The sequence below is a fragment of the Scyliorhinus torazame genome, chromosome 5 (genome assembly GCF_047496885.1).
Source record: "Scyliorhinus torazame isolate Kashiwa2021f chromosome 5, sScyTor2.1, whole genome shotgun sequence".
Classification (NCBI taxonomy): Eukaryota; Metazoa; Chordata; class Chondrichthyes; order Carcharhiniformes; family Scyliorhinidae; genus Scyliorhinus; species Scyliorhinus torazame.
The window spans coordinates 218,918,386-218,940,445 of record NC_092711.1 but is presented as its reverse complement, the minus strand read 5'-3'; the positions used below and the strand labels follow the sequence as shown (position 1 = coordinate 218,940,445).

At 45.0% G+C, this 22,060-nt stretch overlaps 1 protein-coding gene across 2 annotated transcripts in view; it reads right to left on the bottom strand.

The window, feature by feature from the left end:
* Positions 1 to 22,060, bottom strand: part of brwd3 (bromodomain and WD repeat domain containing 3) — a 137,223-nt gene that overhangs the window by 37,711 nt on the left and 77,452 nt on the right. For both annotated transcript variants that reach the window (XM_072505140.1, XM_072505139.1), the window contains exons 25-28: positions 19,048 to 19,155; positions 18,221 to 18,345; positions 13,949 to 14,031; positions 4,314 to 4,425 (exon numbers count right to left, since the gene is read on the bottom strand). In XM_072505140.1, the coding sequence (XP_072361241.1) occupies positions 4,314 to 4,425; positions 13,949 to 14,031; positions 18,221 to 18,345; positions 19,048 to 19,155 (428 nt within the window). The remainder of the gene's footprint in view (positions 1 to 4,313; positions 4,426 to 13,948; positions 14,032 to 18,220; positions 18,346 to 19,047; positions 19,156 to 22,060) is intronic.

The following is a 22,060-nucleotide window of genomic DNA, read 5'->3' as shown; positions in this document are numbered from 1 at the left end:
GGATACAATACTCTGAACTTCATCCCCCTTTTAAACAGGGCAGCCTTGAACCCGGACATCACCTTCACCAGTTCTGCTTCCAGGTCTTGATATACCCACAGCTTGTTCCCTTCCAAGGTACATTTCTTGGTATGCCTCGGCCATCAAAGAATCTTCTTGTCCCGAAAGCATTGGAAGCGCACCATCATCGCCGTCAGCACTCGGTCGACCTCTCCCATCAGCTTCTCGAGAATCTTAGCCAAGTACCTCCCCACCTTCGGGGCAGTCGGGCATTCCCACGGTCCTAAGGTTTTGTTGTCTGGAGCGATTTCCCCAGATCCTCCACCCTCAGCCTCTTTTGGGTCTCCTCCAAGTAGGCTTCAATGAAGTTACAGTGGAGAGCCCCTAGGCGCCACATTCCGGCGCCTGTTCGGGGAGGCCGGTAAGGGAATTGAACATGTGCCGCTGGCATTATTCTGCATTACAAGCCAGCTGTTTAGCCCACTGTGCTAAACCAGCCCCTATATGACAACTGGGGATGGGCAATAAATGCTGGCCTAACCAGCGACGCCCACATCCCAAAATTAATTAAAACAATAGGTGCCAATGTTTATATGAAACTTTAATTTAAGCAGAGACCAAATTCCTGGATCTCTTGACTCAGCCATGGCACCACACAACAGGTTGTTCAACAGGTACCCTAGCCACCATTCAGCACGAGCAAAATGCTAACTGGTCATTCATCTTGCCTCTTACAAAGTGTATGCTGGAATTGCTTATAAACCAGTCACAGAATATCAAAGATTTAATAAAGGTTCTGTACAAGTTCAAGTTTTCTCTTTCTTCACTGAAGTATATATGTAACAGATGCATTTTTTTTCAATTACCTGATAGCCTTATTGAATACCATTTCTCATTATGTTACTCCTAAAAACAACCTCAAATGGTATGCATATACAGTCAACATAATTCACTTAATCCTGTCCAGCAGTTGAAACGAACAGTGCTATGAAGCTGGTACCAGGGATCAAGGTTTTGCTGGGTCCCAACGAGTGACCAAAGCTTCCCGATTGTATCTCCAGTGAATCCAGATGTACCAGGCAAAAACAAACTGGAGCTAGCACTCACAGGTTATTGATATTGATTGACTGGGATCACTGGTGTCACAGTTTGGGTCGGCTAGGAGAATCGTAGCTGAATACTGTTCTGGTCAGCTGCCAGGGACTTTTACCAAGAATTCATCACTCAATAGTGTTGCTACAACATCCCACCATACTGTAACTAGTTCTAATCAATCCTAGTTTATTTTTTTGAGAAGTCAATTTTTGGCCCACCCAGTGCATTAACAATTTCCTCTTTTATTATGACTGTGGCTGAGGGCAGGTACAAAGTGCTCAACCATGAACTTCAGTCTTGCCTTCAGCCTCTATGCATATGTCTCTTCTTTGGTGCCTTATTGACCAACTCCACCCTTACACCATTTATATATTGACTGGATACAGCATAAGCACAGGCGAGTAGCTTCAGGAATAGATGGACACTTTAAAAATGACACATGACTGTTGAAAAACAAAAGGGGTAGATTGTTAATCTATAATTATTAAATTGCCTTGTGCCTTTGTTGTATTTGTAGATTTTAAGCTTGGTTAATTTTTGGGTACCCATGTACTTTAAATCTCTGATTTGCCATTAAGTAATTAAGACATTAACTGAGTTACAAATTTATTAATACATTTCTAATTTTAAAATTCTTCATGGCACTTGACTAGCATTGGTCAAAAAAGTTTCAAATGAGAAAAATAGGGAATGAGAACAAATATAGTGCAGGAGGCCATTTGGCTTTCATATCTGTGCAGACAGCCTGCAAGAATTCAACTAGTCCCACTCACCGGCACTCTCTCCTGTAGTTTTGCAAATTTATGATTATCCAATTCCTTCTTAAAAACCATTCAACCCACTTTGTATCCATGCTGCTAGTGCCCCTTTATTCCAAGAACATGAACTTTGCTGACAAGCGTGTTGTGGGACTTCATTAATATTCCTTTTGGAAGTCCATGCACATCACAACAACATTACCCTAATCAATCCGAGTTTACTTTTTTGATAAGTCAATTTTTGGCCCACCCAGTGCATTAACAATTTCCTCTTTTATTATGACTGTGGCAGCATCTTCTACCTTGCTGAGGGCAGATACAAATTGCTCAACCATGAACTTCAGTCTTGCCTTCAGCCTCTATGCATATGTGGCGTCACGAGGGGTTGGCGGGGTACCTGCAGATTGGTAGGAGGTGGAAAATCGAGAAATGGACTTTGGTCGGAAAGGTCCCCTCGAGCCTCCAGGTCTGCGGAGACCAACCCGGGCTGCCGCCCCGCCGGCCGCTCGGCCCGATCGGGCGCGAATTTCTTCCGATTTTCGCCCTTTTTTTCGGGTTTTCGGCCGGCGTTCCAAACGGCAGCCCGACGCCCCGCCGAGGCCGGGGACGGCTCCCCGACGCGCGAGGGACCGGATCTGACCTCGTCGGCACTGGCATTGCCACCGAACGCTCGGACTTAGCCTGGGGAGGCTGGTCGAGGCAGTGGCAAGATCTCCAGCAGGCAAGGCTTGACAGCTTCCTGTCAGTTTTGGTGTGCAAGTAGATGTCAGAGGTAGGTTCTTTACTCAGAGAGTAGTAAGGGCGTGGAATGCCCTGCCTGTAAACAGTAGTGGACTCGCCAACACTAAGGGCATTCAAATGGTCATTAGATAGGCATATGGACGATAAGGGAATAGTGTAGATGGGCTTTAGAGTGGTTTCACAGGTCGGCGCAACATCGAGGGCCGAAGGGCCTGTACAGCGCTGTAATGTTCTATGTCCTCTATGTCTCTTCTTTGGTGCCTTATTGACCAACTCCACCCTTTATTACTTGTATGCCTATAGCGGATTTTGGATTCCCTTTTATAGTGGCTGCCAACCACTTCTCATACTTTCTCCACTTTTTTCAAAGTTCTGGATTCAGCCTGGTTCTTATCAACTGAAATTTGTCACATGCACCCTATTTTTAGTCATGGTCAGCGAGTTTTATAGCACAGCTGGATTCAATAGATCTTATCCCCTTGTAGGAATTTATTTCAACTATGCCCAAACAAACTCCTCTTTAGAGGCAACTCAGTGTTCTGCTAATCTTCCCATTCTAATTTACCTGGAACAAATCTGTTCTCACAACACTGAAATTAATTGGGAGAGGACCAATTATTTATACTTTGGATTACTCCTTGTCCTTTTCCATAATAGCTGAAACCATATAATAGTATGATTACTGTCCACCGGGGACCGCACCACATTTCTATTTTATCCCGCTGGCGGGATGCTCCGTTACGCCGGCTAGTCACTGGGGTTTCCCATTGTGGGGCAGCCCCACGCCATCGGGAAACCCTCGGGCTGCCAGCTAAGAGGAGCATCCCGCCGGTGGAGAATCCAGCCCGATTTCCCACAACTAGATCTAGCAATGGTTCCTTCCTCGTTGGACTAGAAACATACTGAACAGAACATTCTCCTGAAAACACTTCAGAAACTATTCCCTTTCTCAGCTGCTTACAGTATTAACGCAATCTATATTGGGTTAATTAAAGCTCGTAACAGCTATCATATAGTTTTTGCACTTCTCTAATCTTCTTGCAAATTTGCTTCTCTATATCTTTTGCACCACAGGGCCTGTAGAAGATGCCCAGCAATGCATTGGTACCTCTATTGTTTCTTAGCTCAACCAAATAGAGCCTCTCCTCATCCCCTCCAGGACATCCTCTTCTCCAGCAATGAGCAACCTCAGAGGTCTCATTTAATTTAAAACTAAATTGTTGAGTTGTAAATTAGACTATCTGAAATCTTTTCAAGTGCTCTTAGTTTTAATCCCTATCAGTCATCACAAAATTATTTTACTTTGCATTAAAAAATTCTTACTCCCTGCAGTAGCAGATAAAATATTAAATTTTCCACAGGAAGATCAGTTCCCCATTTGTTATTTTCTGCTTAAATAATAACATGCTTAAATAATTCAATAAATAATTTTAGTCTTAAAAAAGGAATGAAAATATTCTATTTGTAACAAACATTTTTAACAAAGGGGAAGTTGGGGAGTAAGACATAAGTCAATAGCAAGTGGGAAGTCAGCCAATAAGAGGGTGCCAGAGGAGCACTGCAATTTATTTGAAAGTGCTGGATATCTGGAGTAGACAGAATGCATATCCTCATAAATAAATCATTCTATGAATAGCATTCCACTCCATCTCAATCAAATTGAATGTAATAACATCAATGCAAGTTATTAACAACATCCAAAAGATAAGAGTTCCTCACCAAACATTGTAACATTGGAATAAACTGTCAGGATATTCAAGCTGAAAGGGATGCTGACTCTGTACTGATCCAAACCACCAGGCATCGTCTATTATACTGCGAAACTTGTCTCCTGGCAAAACAGCAATAAAACTATTTTTAAAAAATCCCTCAAAGTGCTCAATTGTGATTGCAACATAGCCTCCACCTGATTTCTTTTTCATTTGTTTGTAACTGCTGGAAGTCTGCAGCACTACACAGTAGTTCATTGCAATCATTTATTGAAGTAGCAAAACTATTATTAGATAGCTGTGCAGGCAAAGGCAGAAACTTAAATGCGTTGGAAGAAAGTTACAAATTACATTCATTATGAAGCATGCTGAGCGAGGGAAATCATTATCTGTCTGAACACTAGAAATGCAAAGATTCATCACAATAAATTGCTGCACTTCTTAGGCAATGCCAAACAAATGAACACAAAATAACCTTCAGTACAGGTACGGTATCTCAAATCAGCTATTTGAAAACTGTTGATGTTTTATTGGCACATCGACTAGCTCCTTTTGGCTGCCTTTTGGCTAAGGGGAACGCGAGGTCAGGTATAGTGCCTGGATCTGGTATGACAAAGGGTCACCTGGACTCGAAACGCTAGCTCTTTTCTCTCCCTACAGATGCTGCCAGACCAACTGAGATTTTCTAGCATTTTCGCTCTGGTAGGTCTCTCTTGTGGGGACCATGAATTGGATTCAATTTGAATTGGTTTTTGGAGCAGGAATTAGGGGTTTGCCCCTGTCCACACTCTGAGCTCTGATAAAGTAATAAAGAAAAAAGCTAGCGATTTTGCACACCTGTCTTGTCCCACAATCTGAGCAACCCTAACCCAGCCTGAACTACTCAACCCAATATTGCAAGATCCAGTCCCGAGGTTGCTGGTTTTGAGACACTGTACCTGTATTTTAAGAACATTATCGCTGTTTTCTTAGGTTCAACACTGAAAACATACTTACTCTGTTATTTCTAGCATGTTGTTTATATGCTCTCAAACCAGTTTTAAAGCTCAAGTACCTCCCCAATCAATTATTGCATCCTTGTTCAACATTCACCACCACTGCCTCCAAATACAAGCTTGCTGCTGCAGGCTTTTTCAGCAGTTGCGATTTTAAAACAGTAATAAAGGTTTTGAAATGACAGGAACCGCTCTTACAAAATAATACGAGACAAAAATTCTGAAACAATTGCGATTAGAAAACAAAACAAATCCTCTTCTTTCATTTTACTAATTTAAGGGATGAGGTGTCGCTGGTTAGGCCAACATTTATTGCCCATCCTTAATTGCCCTCAAGAAGATGGTTGTGAGCTGCCTTCTTGAACCACTGCAGTCTCTGTAGAGTAGGTACACCCATACAGTGCCATGAGGCAGGGAGTTCCAGGATTTTGACCCAGTGACAGTGAAGGTATGGGGATATATTTCCAAAACATGGTGAACAACTTGGGAGGTAAATTTCCAGGTGGTGGAGTTCCACGTGTCTGCTGACCTTGTCCTTCTAAAATGGTAGTGGCCATGGGCTTGGAAGGTGCTGTGAATGGAGCTGTGATGAGCTTCTGTATCTTGTAGATGCTGTTCAACGGTGATGGAGGATGTGAATGTTTGTGGTAGGGGTGCCAATCAAACAGGCTGCTGGTGCTGAGCTTAGAGTGTTGTTGTAGCCATACTCATCCAGGCAAGTGGGGAGTATTCCATCACACACCTGATTTGTACCTTATAAATGGTAGACAAGCTTTGGGGAATCAGGTGGCGAGTTACTCGCTGCAGGAATCTTCACCTCTGATCTACTCTTATAGCCACCATATTTATATGGTTAGTCCAGTTCAGTTTCTGGCCAATGGTAACCCCCGCCCCTCCCCCACACAAGATGTTGGTAATGGGGGATTCAACAATGATAATGCCACCGAATGTCAAAGGCAAATGATTTATTCTCTCTTGTTGAAGATGATCATTACCTGGTACCCAGTACCCGTGTGGCACAAATGTTACTTGCCACTTGTCAGCCCAAGCCAGGATCTTGTACAAGTCTTGCTGCTTTTGGACGTGGACTGTTTCAATAACTAAGCTGTTGCAAACGGTGCTGATCATCAGTGAATATCCCCACTTCTGGCCCCATGGTGGAAGGAGGATCACTGAAGCAACAGTTGAAGATTGTTGGGTCTCAGACACTGCCTTGAGGAACAGAGATGATTGACCTCCAACCACCACAACCATTTTTCTTTGTGCCAGGTATGACTTCAACCAGCAGAGGATTTTCCCCCACTTCTCATTGACTCCAGTTTTGCGAAGGTCTCTTGCTGCCTTACTCGGTCAAATGCTGCCTTCAGGGCAGTCACTCTCACCTCACCTCTGGAATTCAGCTCTTTTGTCCATGTTTGAACCAAGAGTGTAATGAAGTCAGGAGCTGAATGACCTTGGCAGAATCCAAACTGAGCATCAGGAAGCAGTTGTTGCTAACCAAGTGCAGGAGGCCATTCGGCCCATCAAGTCTGCATCGACCCTCAAAGTGCACCCTACCTAGGCCGAATCCCCCACACTATCACCGTAACTCCACCTAGGAGCAATTTACCATAACCAATCCATCTAACTTGCACATCTTGGGACTGTGGGATAAACCGGAGGAAACCCACGCAGACATGGGACGAATCCACAGTTACGCAAGGTTATAATTGAACCCAGATCTGTGGCGCTGTGAGGCAGTTGTGCTAACCACTGTGCCATCGTTCCACCCTGATGACCGAGAGTAGACTGAGGGAGTGGCAATTGGTCAATTTGACCTGTTGTGTGTACATACCTGGGAAATTTTGCACATTGCTGGGTAGATACCAGTGTTATAGCTGCATCGGCAAGTTCCGGAGTGCACATCTTCAGTAATTTTGCTGGAATATCGTCAGGGCCTTTGCAGTATCCAGTGTCTTTAATTGTTATCACATGGAGGGAATCGAACTGGCTAAATACTGGAATCTGTGATACTGGCATCCAATTAATGGTTTAATTCATGACTGGATGTGGCAGGACTTCAGATCTTAGATATAATCCGTTGGTTGTGGAATTGCTTAGTTCTTTCTATCACTTGCTGCGTTTTACTCAAATGATCCTGCGTTCGTTGAACCAGGGTGACATCTCATTTTTAGACATGCATGGTGTTGCTCCTGGCATGCCCACCTGCGCTTTTTACGGAATCAGGGTTGATTCCCTGGCTTGGTGACAACGGTGGAGGTGGGGCGATGCCGAGCGGCGGTGTATAATTCTGTTGCTGCTGCTCCACAGCGCCTCATGAACGTCCCGTCTTGAGTTGCTAGATCTGTTCAAGGTCTATCTCATTTAGCATGGCAGTAGTGCCACACAACGCGAGTATCCTCAAAGTGAAGATTGCACTTCATCTTCACAAGGAATGTGAAATGGTCACTCCTCCCGAAACAGGCATGGACAGGTGTATCTATGGCAGGCAGGTTGGTGAGGATGAGTTAAAGTATATTTTTCTCTCTTGGTGGTTCTCTCATCACCTGTCGAAGACCCATTCTAGCAGCTATGTCCTTTAGGACCTGGCCAGCTTGGATGTGGCGGTGCTACCAAGCCACTCTTGGTGATGGACACTGAAGTCCCCCACCCAGAGAGTACATTCTGCACTCTCGTCACCCTCAATGTTTCCTCCAAGTGTTGTTTTGGTATCATATTTGTATTATAGTGGTCTTGTTAAAGCACCTTGGCACATTATATTTATACAGCACCTTTACCATAAAAGTCACTGATGTTAGCAGACACTTCAAGCTCTCAGCCTTACTTCCTGTGTCATGCTAATAAAATTCATATTAGAAAAAGGACAGACTGGATTTAATAAGAGCCTGTCACTCTAGGGACCATGGCAGCAAGGCCAACTTATCACAGGAGAGGCTCCACATCAGTCTACTGGTGGCAGGAAAACGTACCCTGATCAAGTTGAAGGGCGTAGGGAATAGACGCAGGATTTCTGGCTGGTGTAATGATGTCAATTAGGCTTATTAATGAGATAATTGGCTTGCATTATTCCCAAAGTTCCCCAGGTGGCCACACGTTCCCAAGGCCTCGGAAGGGCAAACCCTCTTGGCGGTGGTTGTGGTCCTTAATTATCAGGCACTCTTGTGCCTAACTGAGGGCTCTGGCATTGGCAAGGAGAGGCCACTGAAAGCCACCCACCTGCCCTTGTCTGTGAACCCCCTGACCTCTCTCCCACAATGCCCATTCCCACCCTCTTTCACCTTTCAACTGGGGTCCCATGATATTCCTGGGCCTCTGGTGGATGCATTGCTGCCACCACTTCTACTGACGACAATGGACAGCTGTCAACCTCTGGTGGCCAGTAAACATCTCTTACCTCAATCATGAGGAATGCCCCACGGTAGCCAATTGGGCTCCCCGCTGGTTCTCCAATTGTGGATGAGACGGTCATCAGTCTGCTCTGCCAGCTTTCACTAGTTACTTTGATCTACCAAATCATTCAAATTTCTTCGATTTCTAATATCTAAATATGGTCTTAATGATTATACATTTTACAATAACTTAAATTGTCAACTGTATTTTAAATCTCTTTTATTATCTTCATTAAAGCTTTTACTTGAAGACACCAAGCTTCTCCCAAAAGCTGAGTTTTCAACTTTATATCCCAAAAGCTGAGTTTTCAACTTTATATTTATTGTCCACAACTATAGGTCCTACATTGACATGTAGTCTATTCAACATTCTCCAGAACGTATCAGTACCAAAAAAAATTAAATTTAGTGTTCTTTTACTTCTTTCCTCTTTACCCCAGTCTATTATCATGCCTCCTTTCACTTATCTCCTCAGATATTTTGTCGTCCTGATTCCCTACCCTCAACCCATCTAAAATCCAACATTCTTGCTCTCTTGCTGCTGTCTCAGGCTTTACTCACACAGCTTCCTGTGACTCCCTCCACATCCTCCAAAGGGCACATCAAGGCACTCACACTGGATCATTGTGGGTAGCAACGCCACTGACTCTCTTGCCAACCTTCCCACCCAGTGCATCCGTTATTTAACATGATCGCATTGACATCATGGCCTTATTTTGATGACAGTCTCCCAAAATGAATCCACCGCCCCAGGTTATGCTTTCCATCATTTACCCGCACAAAATTGCTACAGGACACACCTTGGCTTGAAGCCCTGCTCCTCCAGCACTTTCTCCTCAGCTGAGCATCTCACCTTGTTTCATCCCTCATGGACAAGATGAACTTGTAGAGGTATGGGGAAAAAGGAGACAGACTAGAGAAAGATGTTCTGGGCTAGGGGCAGGGAGAGCTCATCCTCTACCACTCTCCAAGTATGATCAACATTTTCACACCAAATTCCTCCCTCAGCCTCTGCGTCAATGATTTCCAATCGTGGTTTCAACCTCTACCTTGTTTATCTTTCCTCTCTTCACAGTTCATTACTCTCTTAACATCCAGAAATCTTCCCCCTCCGTGTAAACTCCCAAACTATATTGACAGCCATCTTCCATGGTACAGCCTTCATGTCTGCTCCCTTAAGTTCAGGGGGCATGGAGGCTTATGGAGGACAACTGGTTTAACCATCCACCCCGTAGACCGAATTGAAGCATATAACGCACTATACATCCTCTCTGCTAAAACCACTCACTATCTTTGAATGCAAATATAGCCCCAGGCTTCTTTCTCCAATGAAAAGTCTTTCTTAAACCCTTCTTTCACTTGTCTCCTCCACTCTCGTCTCCTCCACTCTCACCTCCAACAAGAAGTGCAAGGAGTCCATGGACCTATGACCAAGATCAAGATTATCCCATCAGCTACCTCGGCCATCTCCTTCCCATCCACAAGCCAAACTTTCTTTAAAGCTCTCCCTGCCCCAGCCTGAACATCTTTCTCTAGTTTGTCTCCTATATCCCCATACCTCCACAAGTTCATCTTGTCCATGAGGTCCACCTCTTGCTTCCTCTATACTGTCAACTAAACTCCTAACTATCAACTTCACTTCTCCAGCCCATGCATTGTTAACAGTTTTCTCCAGGCACTGTGCTCCTCTCCTTTAAACTACTGTTACCACCCTCTTTTCTCAATAAGCCAACACCACTATTGGGTCAAGCATTTGGTCATCTGACTATTAATGAAATTAATATTTGTAATTTCATAGAAAGTTACATATTAATATGCCATGCCTGGCACATCCCCTCCCACCAGTGCCCACATGCCCCTCCACCTACCCCTTTGTCAACAGACACCAGGAAGCAAACTCTCACTGCTCCCCTGGATCTAAGATCCCAAGATCCAAACTCCAAGATCCCCTCCAAATTTACAATTGAAACACAGACAGTCGATTCTCTGACCTGAGACTAAGTGTTGACCCCAGGGCACAATTCCTGGACTTTCACAACAACAAAACTGGTGCCGTACCTGGACTGATTCAGTGACCGAGGGGCTAGCACCAGCGCCACGGAGAACACAATCGATTCCAATGAGAATAAGGGTGTCGGATGCGCCAGGTCCATGTTGGCACTCAGGAGGCTGACAAGCTGCAGCCGCATATACACACTTCACTCCCCACACACTATCCCAGCCAACAAGATTGTAGCAAGAGGCGTAGCCCCACAGTTAACAGACGTGGAACTGGAGATCTAGAATCACAGAATTTACAGAGCAGAAGGAGGTCATTCAGCCCATTGAGTCTGCACCGGCTCTTGGAAGAGAACCCTACTTACTTAAGCCTACACCTCCACACTATCCCCATAGCCCCATAGCCCCATCTAACCCAAGGGCAATTTAGCATGGCCAATCCACCTAACCTGCACATCTTTGGACAGTGGGAGGAAATCGGAGCACCCGGAGGAAACCCACGCAGACACGAGGAGGGCCATGCTAACCACTGTGCTATCGTACCATGGAGGAGAGGCGGGCGACCCCACACAGAATCACCAAATTACTACAGTGCTGAAGAGGCATTTCGGCCCATCGATTACCCTGAGAGGAGAAGACTGGAGGGGGACCACTGGACTTGCTGCCCATCACAGCAGCAGAGCAGAGGACACTGGACTTGGGTCGGCGGGCCCGTGGTCGGCATGTGGAGAGGAAGTGAGACCCAACTGAGTTGCAGTTCCCTATGGCACTGCAAGAGGGTACGGGGAACGGGCAGACATTCACACTCTCCCCACCTCCACTACCCCAGGGTTCGATGGGATCATGTGCTCGAATGGTCAGCTCGCATGCAGGGATCACCTAGATGAACAGTGGATAGTGCTACCATGGGCAGGAGTCAGATGTTGTCAACAGATGCGGTGCCAGAGCTCACCCCAGAGCAGGTTGTCATCATCCCCCATCCCATGGACCATACCCGGTTATTGCCAACCCAGGGCCCACACTCTGTAGTGCGCAGGGAAACATCACGGAGTGGGCTGCAGGCAGAGGGGCATGTGGGATGCGGTGTCCGTACTCCTGCCTAGTTCTCTCATGTTCTCTTTTTCTCTCTCTCTCTCCCCCTCTTCAGTCCCCCCCCCGGCAGTGTCGACCTGGGGACGATCAGAGTTTGCAGCCTCCCTTGCCTGCCTGGGCCCCATGTCCTGGCCATCCTCCCCCCACACCCTCCTCGTCGGGTGATGATGGACGTTCATTCTCCTCCTCCTCCTCCAATATGTCGTCCCTCTGCTGCACTATGTTGTGGAGGATGCAGCAGGCCTCCCTGAGCTAAACTGGAGGGCTCCAGAGCAGAACCACATCTTCAGGATGCTGAGGCACCATTAGATCACGCACCTGGGAGTCATTGTAGTGGGTCTCACCATCTGTCTGTGGCCTCTGAGTAGGAGCCATCAGCCACGATCGCAGCGAATAACCCCCATCGCCCATGAACCAACGTCCCACCCCACCTCCGAAGGCGTCATGCACTGCTCAGTTATCGGGCACAGACGTGTATGATGCGCATCTGATGGTCACACCAGCTGCACATGCAACGAGTGGAACCGATGTGAAGATCACCCAGTCATCTGAAGGTGCCGCAGGGTGACATGCAGCCCATCGGTCACCCCCTGGACCCGGGGCATCTTGCCGATGGCAGCGAACCTTGCTGCCCAGGCATCCTGGTAGGCTTGGTCCACATTGAAATGGATGTACTGTGCTGACTGTGCATATTGGGCCTCTGTGAAGGCGCGGATACACCTGTGCACTGAGCTCAGAGATTCCAGACAGATCCTCACTCAGCACCTGGAAGGGCCCCGTGGCGTAGATGTTCAGAGCGACCGTTACTTTGACAGCCACCGGAAGCAGGTGTCGTTCCCCATTCCCCCACAGTGCTAGGTGCACCATGATCCCGCAGATATGTCGCTCTATTCCCCCGCTCAGCCGGAGTCCTCGACACATGATCGGTCCGACAGGTCCTCTAATAACGGGTGCTGCCAGTACGGGCACTGCCAGTACACAGTAGGCTTCATACAGCGCCTCCTTTGCACCGCCTCCGTCTCAGCATGTTGGGCACTCCATCCTCAGCGGCTGTCTCTTCCTCAGGGACAGGCTCTGTGGCCCAGCTTTCTTCTCCTCTAGAAGCTCCAGCTATACAGCCGCAGTGCATCTCCCCCTCCTTCCCGCCCCTCCCCCAGGTTGCAGCGACGAGGAGGAATGCCACCATTTCTGGTTATATTCCAATATCCATAGTCTGCAGAGGATGAAAGGCCAACAGGTTAGCATGCTGCGTACTTCCAACCAGGTCCAATCGGGGCTACATTGTGGCTCCGATTGGCACTGCAGACCCTGCCCCCGCGTGGTCCCCCCCCCACCCAAATGACCCCTCCCCTGGCCCTATCATGCCCAATGCCCCCCTGGGGGCCTTTGGCCCCTGCGCCGTCACTGCTGCAAGGCTGGTGCTGCCCTTGCCAGCGGTACGCTCCGCAGCCCCAGTCCAGCATCCCCCTGCAGGGCTACCGTTAGCACTGCCCATGGGTATGATATCCCGCCAGTGGGTTTGGGGATAGGGGAAGAGGAAGTGGCATGGCTGAGGGTGGGAGCTGGGGTGGCTGGTGGCACTCTGCAGAACCAGAGCCCAAGGTGGGTGGTCAATGGGGTGCGCAGCAAGATGGCTGCCTAGTAGGCCACAGCAATGGCGGTATGCGCCTGGACACCGCCCCAGTCCCGTGGGGGTCACCTGGGCCAAGCGTCCTGTTTCTCTCCCACCCCAGCCCGGTGTCATGACCGGCAGCCCACTGTCGCGGCTCTCCATGCCCTTCCTCCTCTCTCTCACGTATCGGCTTCGCGGTCGGTTTCCAGATTTCAAAAAGCACAAGTGAATTCCCCAGTGGAGGCGGAGAATCACGGAGGCTGCAGCGAATACCGTGTCAGGTATTTTCCTTCTCATGGAATAAACAGCCCCATTATTAAGAGTACCTTCCAATTCACGATCAGCAATATTACTACTGGATATGTCGTTTGTTTCAATGTTATAAGACTACTTAGCTGATTATAGATTCAAATCAGTGCCGTTTTGGAAAAACTGGGACTTTATTGTAACTATCAAAGGTCATTTAAAAAAATGCATTTTTGTAAAGAAAGAAATATGAAATATCTTAAAGCTAGAAAATCCCAAACTAATAATAGGAATCCTAGGGAGGAAAACTCACCAACTTGCCAGTTTCTCTTTTTTGCTTCTTCATAAAATTGCCGCAACACTAAAAAGTCAATGACATCTGGCATATCATGGTATCTGTAAAATTTAAAGATATTTTGTAAGACCACCAAAAGGTCACAACAATCAGACACTTAAAAATTAATCCAAAATAATATTTTTTGTCTAATTCAGAACAATTTAACATCCAAACTGGCTCTACGGAATTGACAATGAATGGGGAACCGAGGGAAGAGAAAGTAGTTGCATCATGAGCTATTGTTCCCTTCCTCTTCCCCAACCTGCTGTCAGACACGACTGCACAAACACATAGGATAAAACTGCGGAAAACAGGATCTGTAGAACCTTTTCGCCACAGTTTAATTCAGGAGTTTAACTTGATCATAGTTAAATTCTAGCTGTTCTTGAGCTATCGTCTTCCCATTGAGCATACCTCCATTGTATTGTATGGCACTACCACCAGATTTAGCAACTCAAAACCGGGCATTCATTTCATGAGGTGCTGTGGGCTTCAGCAGCAGAAATGCATTCAACCACAATCTGTAACCTCTCCTCCACTCTACTATAACCAGCAAGCCAGGGGATCAACCAGGTTCAAGAAGAGTGAAGTAAGGTGAACCTGGTCAAATTCCAACACAGAACCATTTTCATGCCAAACAGAGTGAAGTAGACAGAGCCAAGTGATCCCACGACCAATGGATCAGATCTACACTCTGCATCCAGGTCGTGAATGGTGCCAGACAATTAAACAACTGCTCCACAAATATTCCCAAGGGTTTAAGTATTTGTAACCACCTTCAGCCAGAAGTGCCGGGTGGATAATCCATCTCGGTCTCCTCCTGAAGACCCCAGCATCACAAGATGCCAATCTTCAACCAATTTGATTCACTGAACAGGTTAACAAATGAGCCCTGCAGAGGCTACGGGCCCTGCAGAGGCTACGGTAACAGTACTGAATACTTGTGATCCAGAACTAGCAGTATTCTGAGCCACACTGTTCCAGTACAACATTGGTGTCTACATGCCAATGTAGAAAATTGCCTAGCTATGTCCTGTGCATAAAAAGCAGGACAAATCCAATCTGACCATTTATCACCCAATCTCCTCTTGCTCATCAATGATGATGGACGGGGTCAACCACAGAGCTATCAAGCAGCACTTGCTCACTGATGTTCAGTGTGGTTGCATCAGCGTCGCTCAGCTCCTGATCTCATTATAGCCTTGGTCCAAACATTGACAACAAAGCTGAACTCAATGCAAGGCGAGACTGACTGCCTTTGACATCAAAGCAGAATTTGACTCAGCGTGGCATCAAGGAGCCACAGCAAAACTGGAGTCAATAGGAATCAGGTAGAAAACTCTGTGGTCGAGTCAAAATGTGGTTCAGTCAAAGCTAGCACACATAGTTTTGGAGGTCTCAGTTCCCTGACATCAATGCAGGAATCCGTCAGGGTAGTGTTCCAGGTCCAACCATCTCAGCTGCTTTATCAATGATCTTCCTTTCCATAAGGTCAGAAGTGGGGATGCTCGCTGATAATTGCAAGATGTTGAGCCCTATTTGTGACTCCATAGATACTGAAACAGTGTGTCCAAATGCAGCATTACCTGAACAATATTCTGCATTGAGTTAATAAGTGTAAGTAACATTCATGCCACACAATGGCACATAATGATAATTTACAACTAGAGAACATCTAACCATCTTCCACTGACATTCAAGGACATTGCCATAGCTGGCCCCCCACTAACATCATCCTGGGCTTACTATGGACCAGCTACGTAAATACTGTGGCTACAAGAGTAGATCTGAGGTTGGGAATTTTGCAGAGATGGTTTCACCTCCTGCTCCCCCCCCTCCCAAAGTCTGTCCACGATCTACAAAGCATAAGAGTGTGATGGAATACTCTGAAAATGCCTGAAAGAGTGCAGTTTCAACAATACTCAAAGCATGACATCTTCCAGGACAAAGCAGCTCACTTGCTAGGCACTCCATCCATCTTCTTTAACATTCACTCCCTCCACCACTGGCATACAGAGGCAGCATTGTGCATCAGCCACAAAATGCACTGCAGCAGCTCACCAAGTCTCCTTCAACAGAACCTTCCAAACCGACGACCTTGAGCATCGAGAAGGACAAGGGCAGTAGGTGCGAGGGAACACCATCACTTCTATGATGTGGAGATGCCGGCATTGGACTGGGGTGAGCACAGTAAGAAGTCTTACAACACCAGGTTAAAGTCCAACAGGTTTGTTTCAAACACTAGCTTTCGGAGCACTGCTCACCGGAGGAAGGAGCAGTGCTCCGAAAGCTAGTGTTTGAAACAATCCTGTTGGACTTTAACCTGGTGTTGCAACACCACTTCTAAGTTCACATGACATCCTGATTCGGCACAATACTGCCATTCCTTCCACTGTTGCTGGGTCAAAATGATTGAATTCCCGACCAAACAGCTCTGTGGGTACTACCTACACCACATGGAGTACATTCCCTCATGAACAAATAATTTAAAAATCTGATTGAATTCACCCTCTTATTTAGGTAGCTTGATGTTAATTGGTAATTTAAAAGTACCTTCATATTATACTATCTATGGATAACAACTATTTTTTCTCTTACAGGTTAATTGGGAGATGGCTAAAGGAGTCAAAAGAATGGCTATATTCACTTAATTTCTCCGCAGCCCCATAGATTTTGAACTAGCGGCTAGTTGACATGAAAAAATAGCTTTGGCCACTTCTACATTATCATAACGTAAAACCAATCTGCGGTCACATTCTGAATCTTGCAGCTACTTAAGATGCTGCATTGAATGAAAATCGGAATAATTTTGCAAATTGAAAAACACATAGAAAGAGAATTTATAGAACATACCAGTTCAGAAGGCCATTCAGCCCATCAAGTCTGCACCGACCCACTTCAGCCCTCACTTCCACCTTATCCCCGTAACCTAATAACCCCATCTAACCTTTTTGGGCACTAAGGGCAATTTAGCATGTCCAACCCATCTAACCTGCACGTCTTTGGGCTGTGGGAGGAAACCGGAGCACCTGGAAGAAACCCACGCAGACATGGGGAGAACGTGCAGACTCCGCACAGACAGTGACCCAACGGGGAATCGAACCTGGGACCCTGGCGCTGTGAAGCCATAGGGCTAACCACTGTGCTACCGTGCTGTCCCAAATTTCCCCAGTGGAAATGGTTTAAAAAAGTATTAGTCACAAATTAAATTATTGCAGATAAGTGCAGTTTGTGATGTTTTGATAACAAACACTTAGCATCATGGAGAGAACTATCGTTGCAAACGAACATCCTACAATGCGAAGAGGGCAACATCTCAGTCACAGCTATGTTTTTTTTTAAATTCGTCCATGGGACATGGACGTCGCTGGCTGTGCAAGCATTTGCTGCCCATCCCTAATTGCCCCTGATGGGGCAGTTACGAGTCAACCGCAATGTTGTGGGTCTGGAGTCACATGTAGGCCAGACCAAGCAAGGACGGCAGATTTCCTTCCCTAAAGGACATGAATGAACCATGAACCAAAATGAGATTTTAGGACAATCGGCAATGGTTTCATGATCATCATTAGACTTTAAATTGCAGATTTTTATTTTTATTCAAATTTCACCATCTAGCGGGATTTGAATCTGGGTCCCCAGAGCATTACTCTGGTTCACTAGTCCAGTGACAATACCGTTATGCCACCGCCTCCCCGCAGTCACTCCCTCCTTGCCAAATATAATTGGATATATGCATATGGTTTATTAAAAAAATCACAGCTTCTCCAAAAGAGCTTAATTCCAGAGGTGAATGAGATGAAGTACTGAACATCAAAGCAACATTTGACTAAGTGAGACATCAAGTAGCACTAGTAAAATTGAAGTCAATGGGAATCAGGGGGAAACTCACCAATGGTTGCAGCCACACTCAACACAAAAGGAAGATGGTTGTGTTTGTTGGAGGCCAATCTTTCAGTGCTAGAAGATAAATCGTGTTCCTCAGGATAGTGTCCGAGGCCAACCATCTTCAGCTGCTTCATCAATAAAGGTCAGAAGAGGGGATATTTGCTGATGATTACAGCATTCTCAAACATTCAAAACTCCTCAGACTGCTGTCTATGTTTGCATGCAGTGAAACCTGGACAGCATTCAGGTTTAGGTTGATGAGTGGCAACAAACATTCTCACTACATTCTCAAGTGTCATCATGTGGGTGGGGTGGTTACCACTACCAGAAACGTAACAGCCTAAAATAGGAAGAGCTACTTACTTAACGGAGAATGACTCTCCAGTCATTTTGCCATTGTTGGGGTCTAAAAGAGAAAGCTTCAGACAGCATAATGTAGGTGGCCCAACTTCATACTTGATCCCAACAACTTTTACAATTTCTTGTTCCTATGGATTTTTGAAACAAATATGAAAAATGGACAATTAGCAGAGATAAGCTCCAAGAGTTCAATCAAAAACAGTACTAAAGAAATTTTAGACACCCTATCATTTTTCCTGCAACATCATGAAGATGTATGTGATCATGAAAGGGTAATCTGCTTCTGAAAACATTTCCCTAACTTAAATATATCGTGGGTTTTTAAAAAAAAGCTCTTCAACTTAAAGAAATTGCTGCAATTAGCTCGTCAGAAACTGGTGCCCAAAGAAGGAATCAAGTCATTAAGTATTAACATTTGTTATTTGTAACTTTGTCAAAATATATTTTTGATTGGCAGCTCAAGTTTAAAATTACTGGGTTCTAATGATTGGAAATCATCAACCTGCGACCGTTTCCCCCCCCCCCCCACCCCGATCCCAAAATCACCAAATCTGAAATTTTGAAAGCTCCATAGTTTCTGTAGGTGAATATCACATTAACTAATTGCTGCTGTTAAACCACAAAATACAAGAGAAAAAGGAAAATATAGTTGCGATATCAACCAGCTGATACGAAAGGATAGCTGCTGGTTATAAATAAAAGTTATATCTTAAACTTATGCCACTGATTTCTTTCTTTTTTTTAAAAATAGGTTTAATTGGAGGGGGAAGAACAAGTTGTCTTACACTAGAGTATATATGGCAGCTATTTTTGTAAACAGCCACACTCACCCGGAGTTCTAATTTGATCCATGGTTGCTTCTGAAGGTTTACGCTGTAGACTTTTGCTTTTTTAACAGCCTTCACATATGCTTCATGCCCTTGGCGAAAATAGATAACCTAAAATGACAACCAAAATCTTAAAAACATTGGTTTACACTTTGGGTGGATTTTCTCTTCAAGTAACAATTCTCCCTCTACACTCATATACATTAACTTTCATTTTGACTTATTCATAACATATAGAAAAAAATCTTCCTTTCTGCTGAGTCTTTCAGAAAAGCTCCTGCTTCCTCTCATCATGGTCGATAGGATTAGGTCAGATTTTGATTACAAAAGAACTTGCCAATATTAACAGAACATAGCAGTACACATTTACAACACATAAATATACCATTTAGTCCAACTGGCTCAGGCCAGTGTTGAGACTCCAGATGAGCTTTGTTGCACACTACTTCATCTAGCCCAATCAACACCATCCTCCTACTCCTTTCCCCCTCGTGTTTATATAGTTTCCCTTCAGTGCATCTATGCTAGACTTCTCAACTACTCCTTTTGCTCGCAAGTGCCACATTCTAACACCCTCTGGGTAAAAAAGGCTTCCCCTGTATTTCCATTAGATTTAGTAGCAACCATCTTATATTTATGACACTTAGTTCTGGTCTTGCCTGAAAATGTAATCTTCTCTACCTTTATTCAAATTCTTTCATAACCTTATAGACCTCTTTTAGGTCACCCCAGCCATCTTCTCTTCTCCATATTCTTTCTGAAATACAGCACTCCCAAACGTGGTCTCTACAAGTTGAAAACAGCTTCCCTTTTCAATTCTACCCGAGTATTTTGCTTGATTATGGCCTTACTACACTGCATGACTACTTCTAAGGATTTATGCATCTGCACTGGGATTTATGCATCTGAACCGGAGGTCCCTCTATCTCATTTAGGCACTTATTTTCCCGAAGGACAACGTGGCCTCGTCCTTCCTACGAAATGTACCACCTCACGCTTAACTATACAGAATTATTTTATCACCTATACATAGATTTTGCAAGTTTATTAATATCTTCCTGCATTGTATTGCAGTACCGTGTATTAGCTATAGCCCACCTTCCACCCCCTGCCAATTTGTGCCACCTTCAAATTACTGTACAGTACTTTTGATTCCTGAGTCAGTGGTTTCTGGAAATAGTGACTAGCAATGCTTTGCAACACCAATCCATATGGAACATGAATCACCACCTTTTGCCAATCTCAATAACTACCTTGAATATCATCTGTTTTTTTTTAAATTCTGTGGTCAGTTTACTATCCATTCTGATTCGATAGTTATCGCCTGATGTGGTCAGCTTACTATCCAGTTGGATAGTTATCTCCAGATTTCACATGTTCTGACCATGACTTTGCAATACCGACAATGTAAACTGTTCCCTTCTGAGCAGGGAGAATTCTATTAACTGAAGAACAAATTTGCAACATATAAAGTTTGTTTCATAACCTCGGGGCACCCCAAAGAACTCCGTCCATTAAGGACTTTTGAAATTAATGGCAATGTAATATAGGAAGCATGGCAGCCAAATTACACCCAAACAGCAATGACATGATGACCAAGTAATCTGTTTTAGTAATGCTGGTCAAGAAATAAATGTTGGCACCAGGGTGTTATTCTCCCAGTAATACCATGCCATCTTTCACTTCCTCTGATGGAGCAGAAGGCCTCAGTTTAAACATCTCATCTGAAAGACAGTATTCCTCCATCGAATTGCCAGTATAGGTTTTTGTGCTCAAGTGCTTGGAGTGGACTGGAACCCACAATCTTCTGCGTTAGGAGGATGATTATCAATTGAGCCATGGCTAAGGTCCGATTTTAGTAATCTTTCTATTTTTGAAGATAATACTGCAAAAATGTAGAGATCCATTAGGACTATCCAATGGATGTATGCAAAGTGAAGAGTGCAGTCTGCCAATGAAAATCACTTATTGTCACAAGTAGGCTTCAAATGAAGTTACTGTGAAAAGCCCCAAGTCGCCACATTCCGGCGCCTGTTCAGGGAGGCTGGCTCAAGATGCAGACATGTGTTCTAAGCCTTGACCATAAAATTGCAAATTCCTTTTCAGAGAGGGAAATGGTAGTGATAATGTCACTGGACTAGTAAACCAGAGGCCCATTAATGCTCTGGGCACATGGATTCAAATTCCACCACAGCAGCTGGTGGAATTTGAATTCTGTTAATAAATTAGTCTCAGTAATGGTGACCATCTGCACACACGCATTCTTTAGGAAAGAAAATCTGCCATCCTTCCTGGTCTGGCCTACATGCGACTCCAGGTCCACAGAAATGGACTCCTAACTGCTCTCTGAAATGGTATGGCAGTTAAAGTGCAATTAGAGATGGGCAACAAGTGCTGGCCTTGCCAGCGAATCCCACAATCAATGAGAAAATGAAGAAAATCTTGCAGGTGGACAAGTGGTAAGTAATATTTATGGCTAAACCAGAATTCAACATAGCCTAACAGTTAAACAAACTGAAGCTCTTAAAAAAGGAATTTACACAGATACTTCAGTCAAAGCAAATATCTTCTGCTGTAACCTGTGGGTATAATTCCAGTACTTGCTTCACCTAGGCTACAAAAATATTTTTCTTAAGGCAGCAAAAAAAAAAAAAAAAAAAAAAAAATTTAAAAAATTTTTAATTACTGCTGTAGCTAATGTTGAAATGGAGCTCAACAGCTAAGCCAGTCTGTGACAATCCAGAAGCCATGGGTCTCACTGCCGAGTCCCAGTCATGGCAACCACTTTCTTCTGCAAGATGGCAGTCTTCCTTCGCTCAGTGGCCAACCTTAGAAATGGTCCAACTCCAGGGCGTCCAGGCACAGCATCCTAATCTGATCAGGCCCTCCTTGCTGATAGATTCATCTGAGTGAACCAATTTGCCGCTCTCGGTCATGAGGCTCAGGTTTCTTAGTGAATCTATTTTATGGCTAGATGTCGATAATTTATATTTCCTGTGCCAGGCCTTTGTTGAAG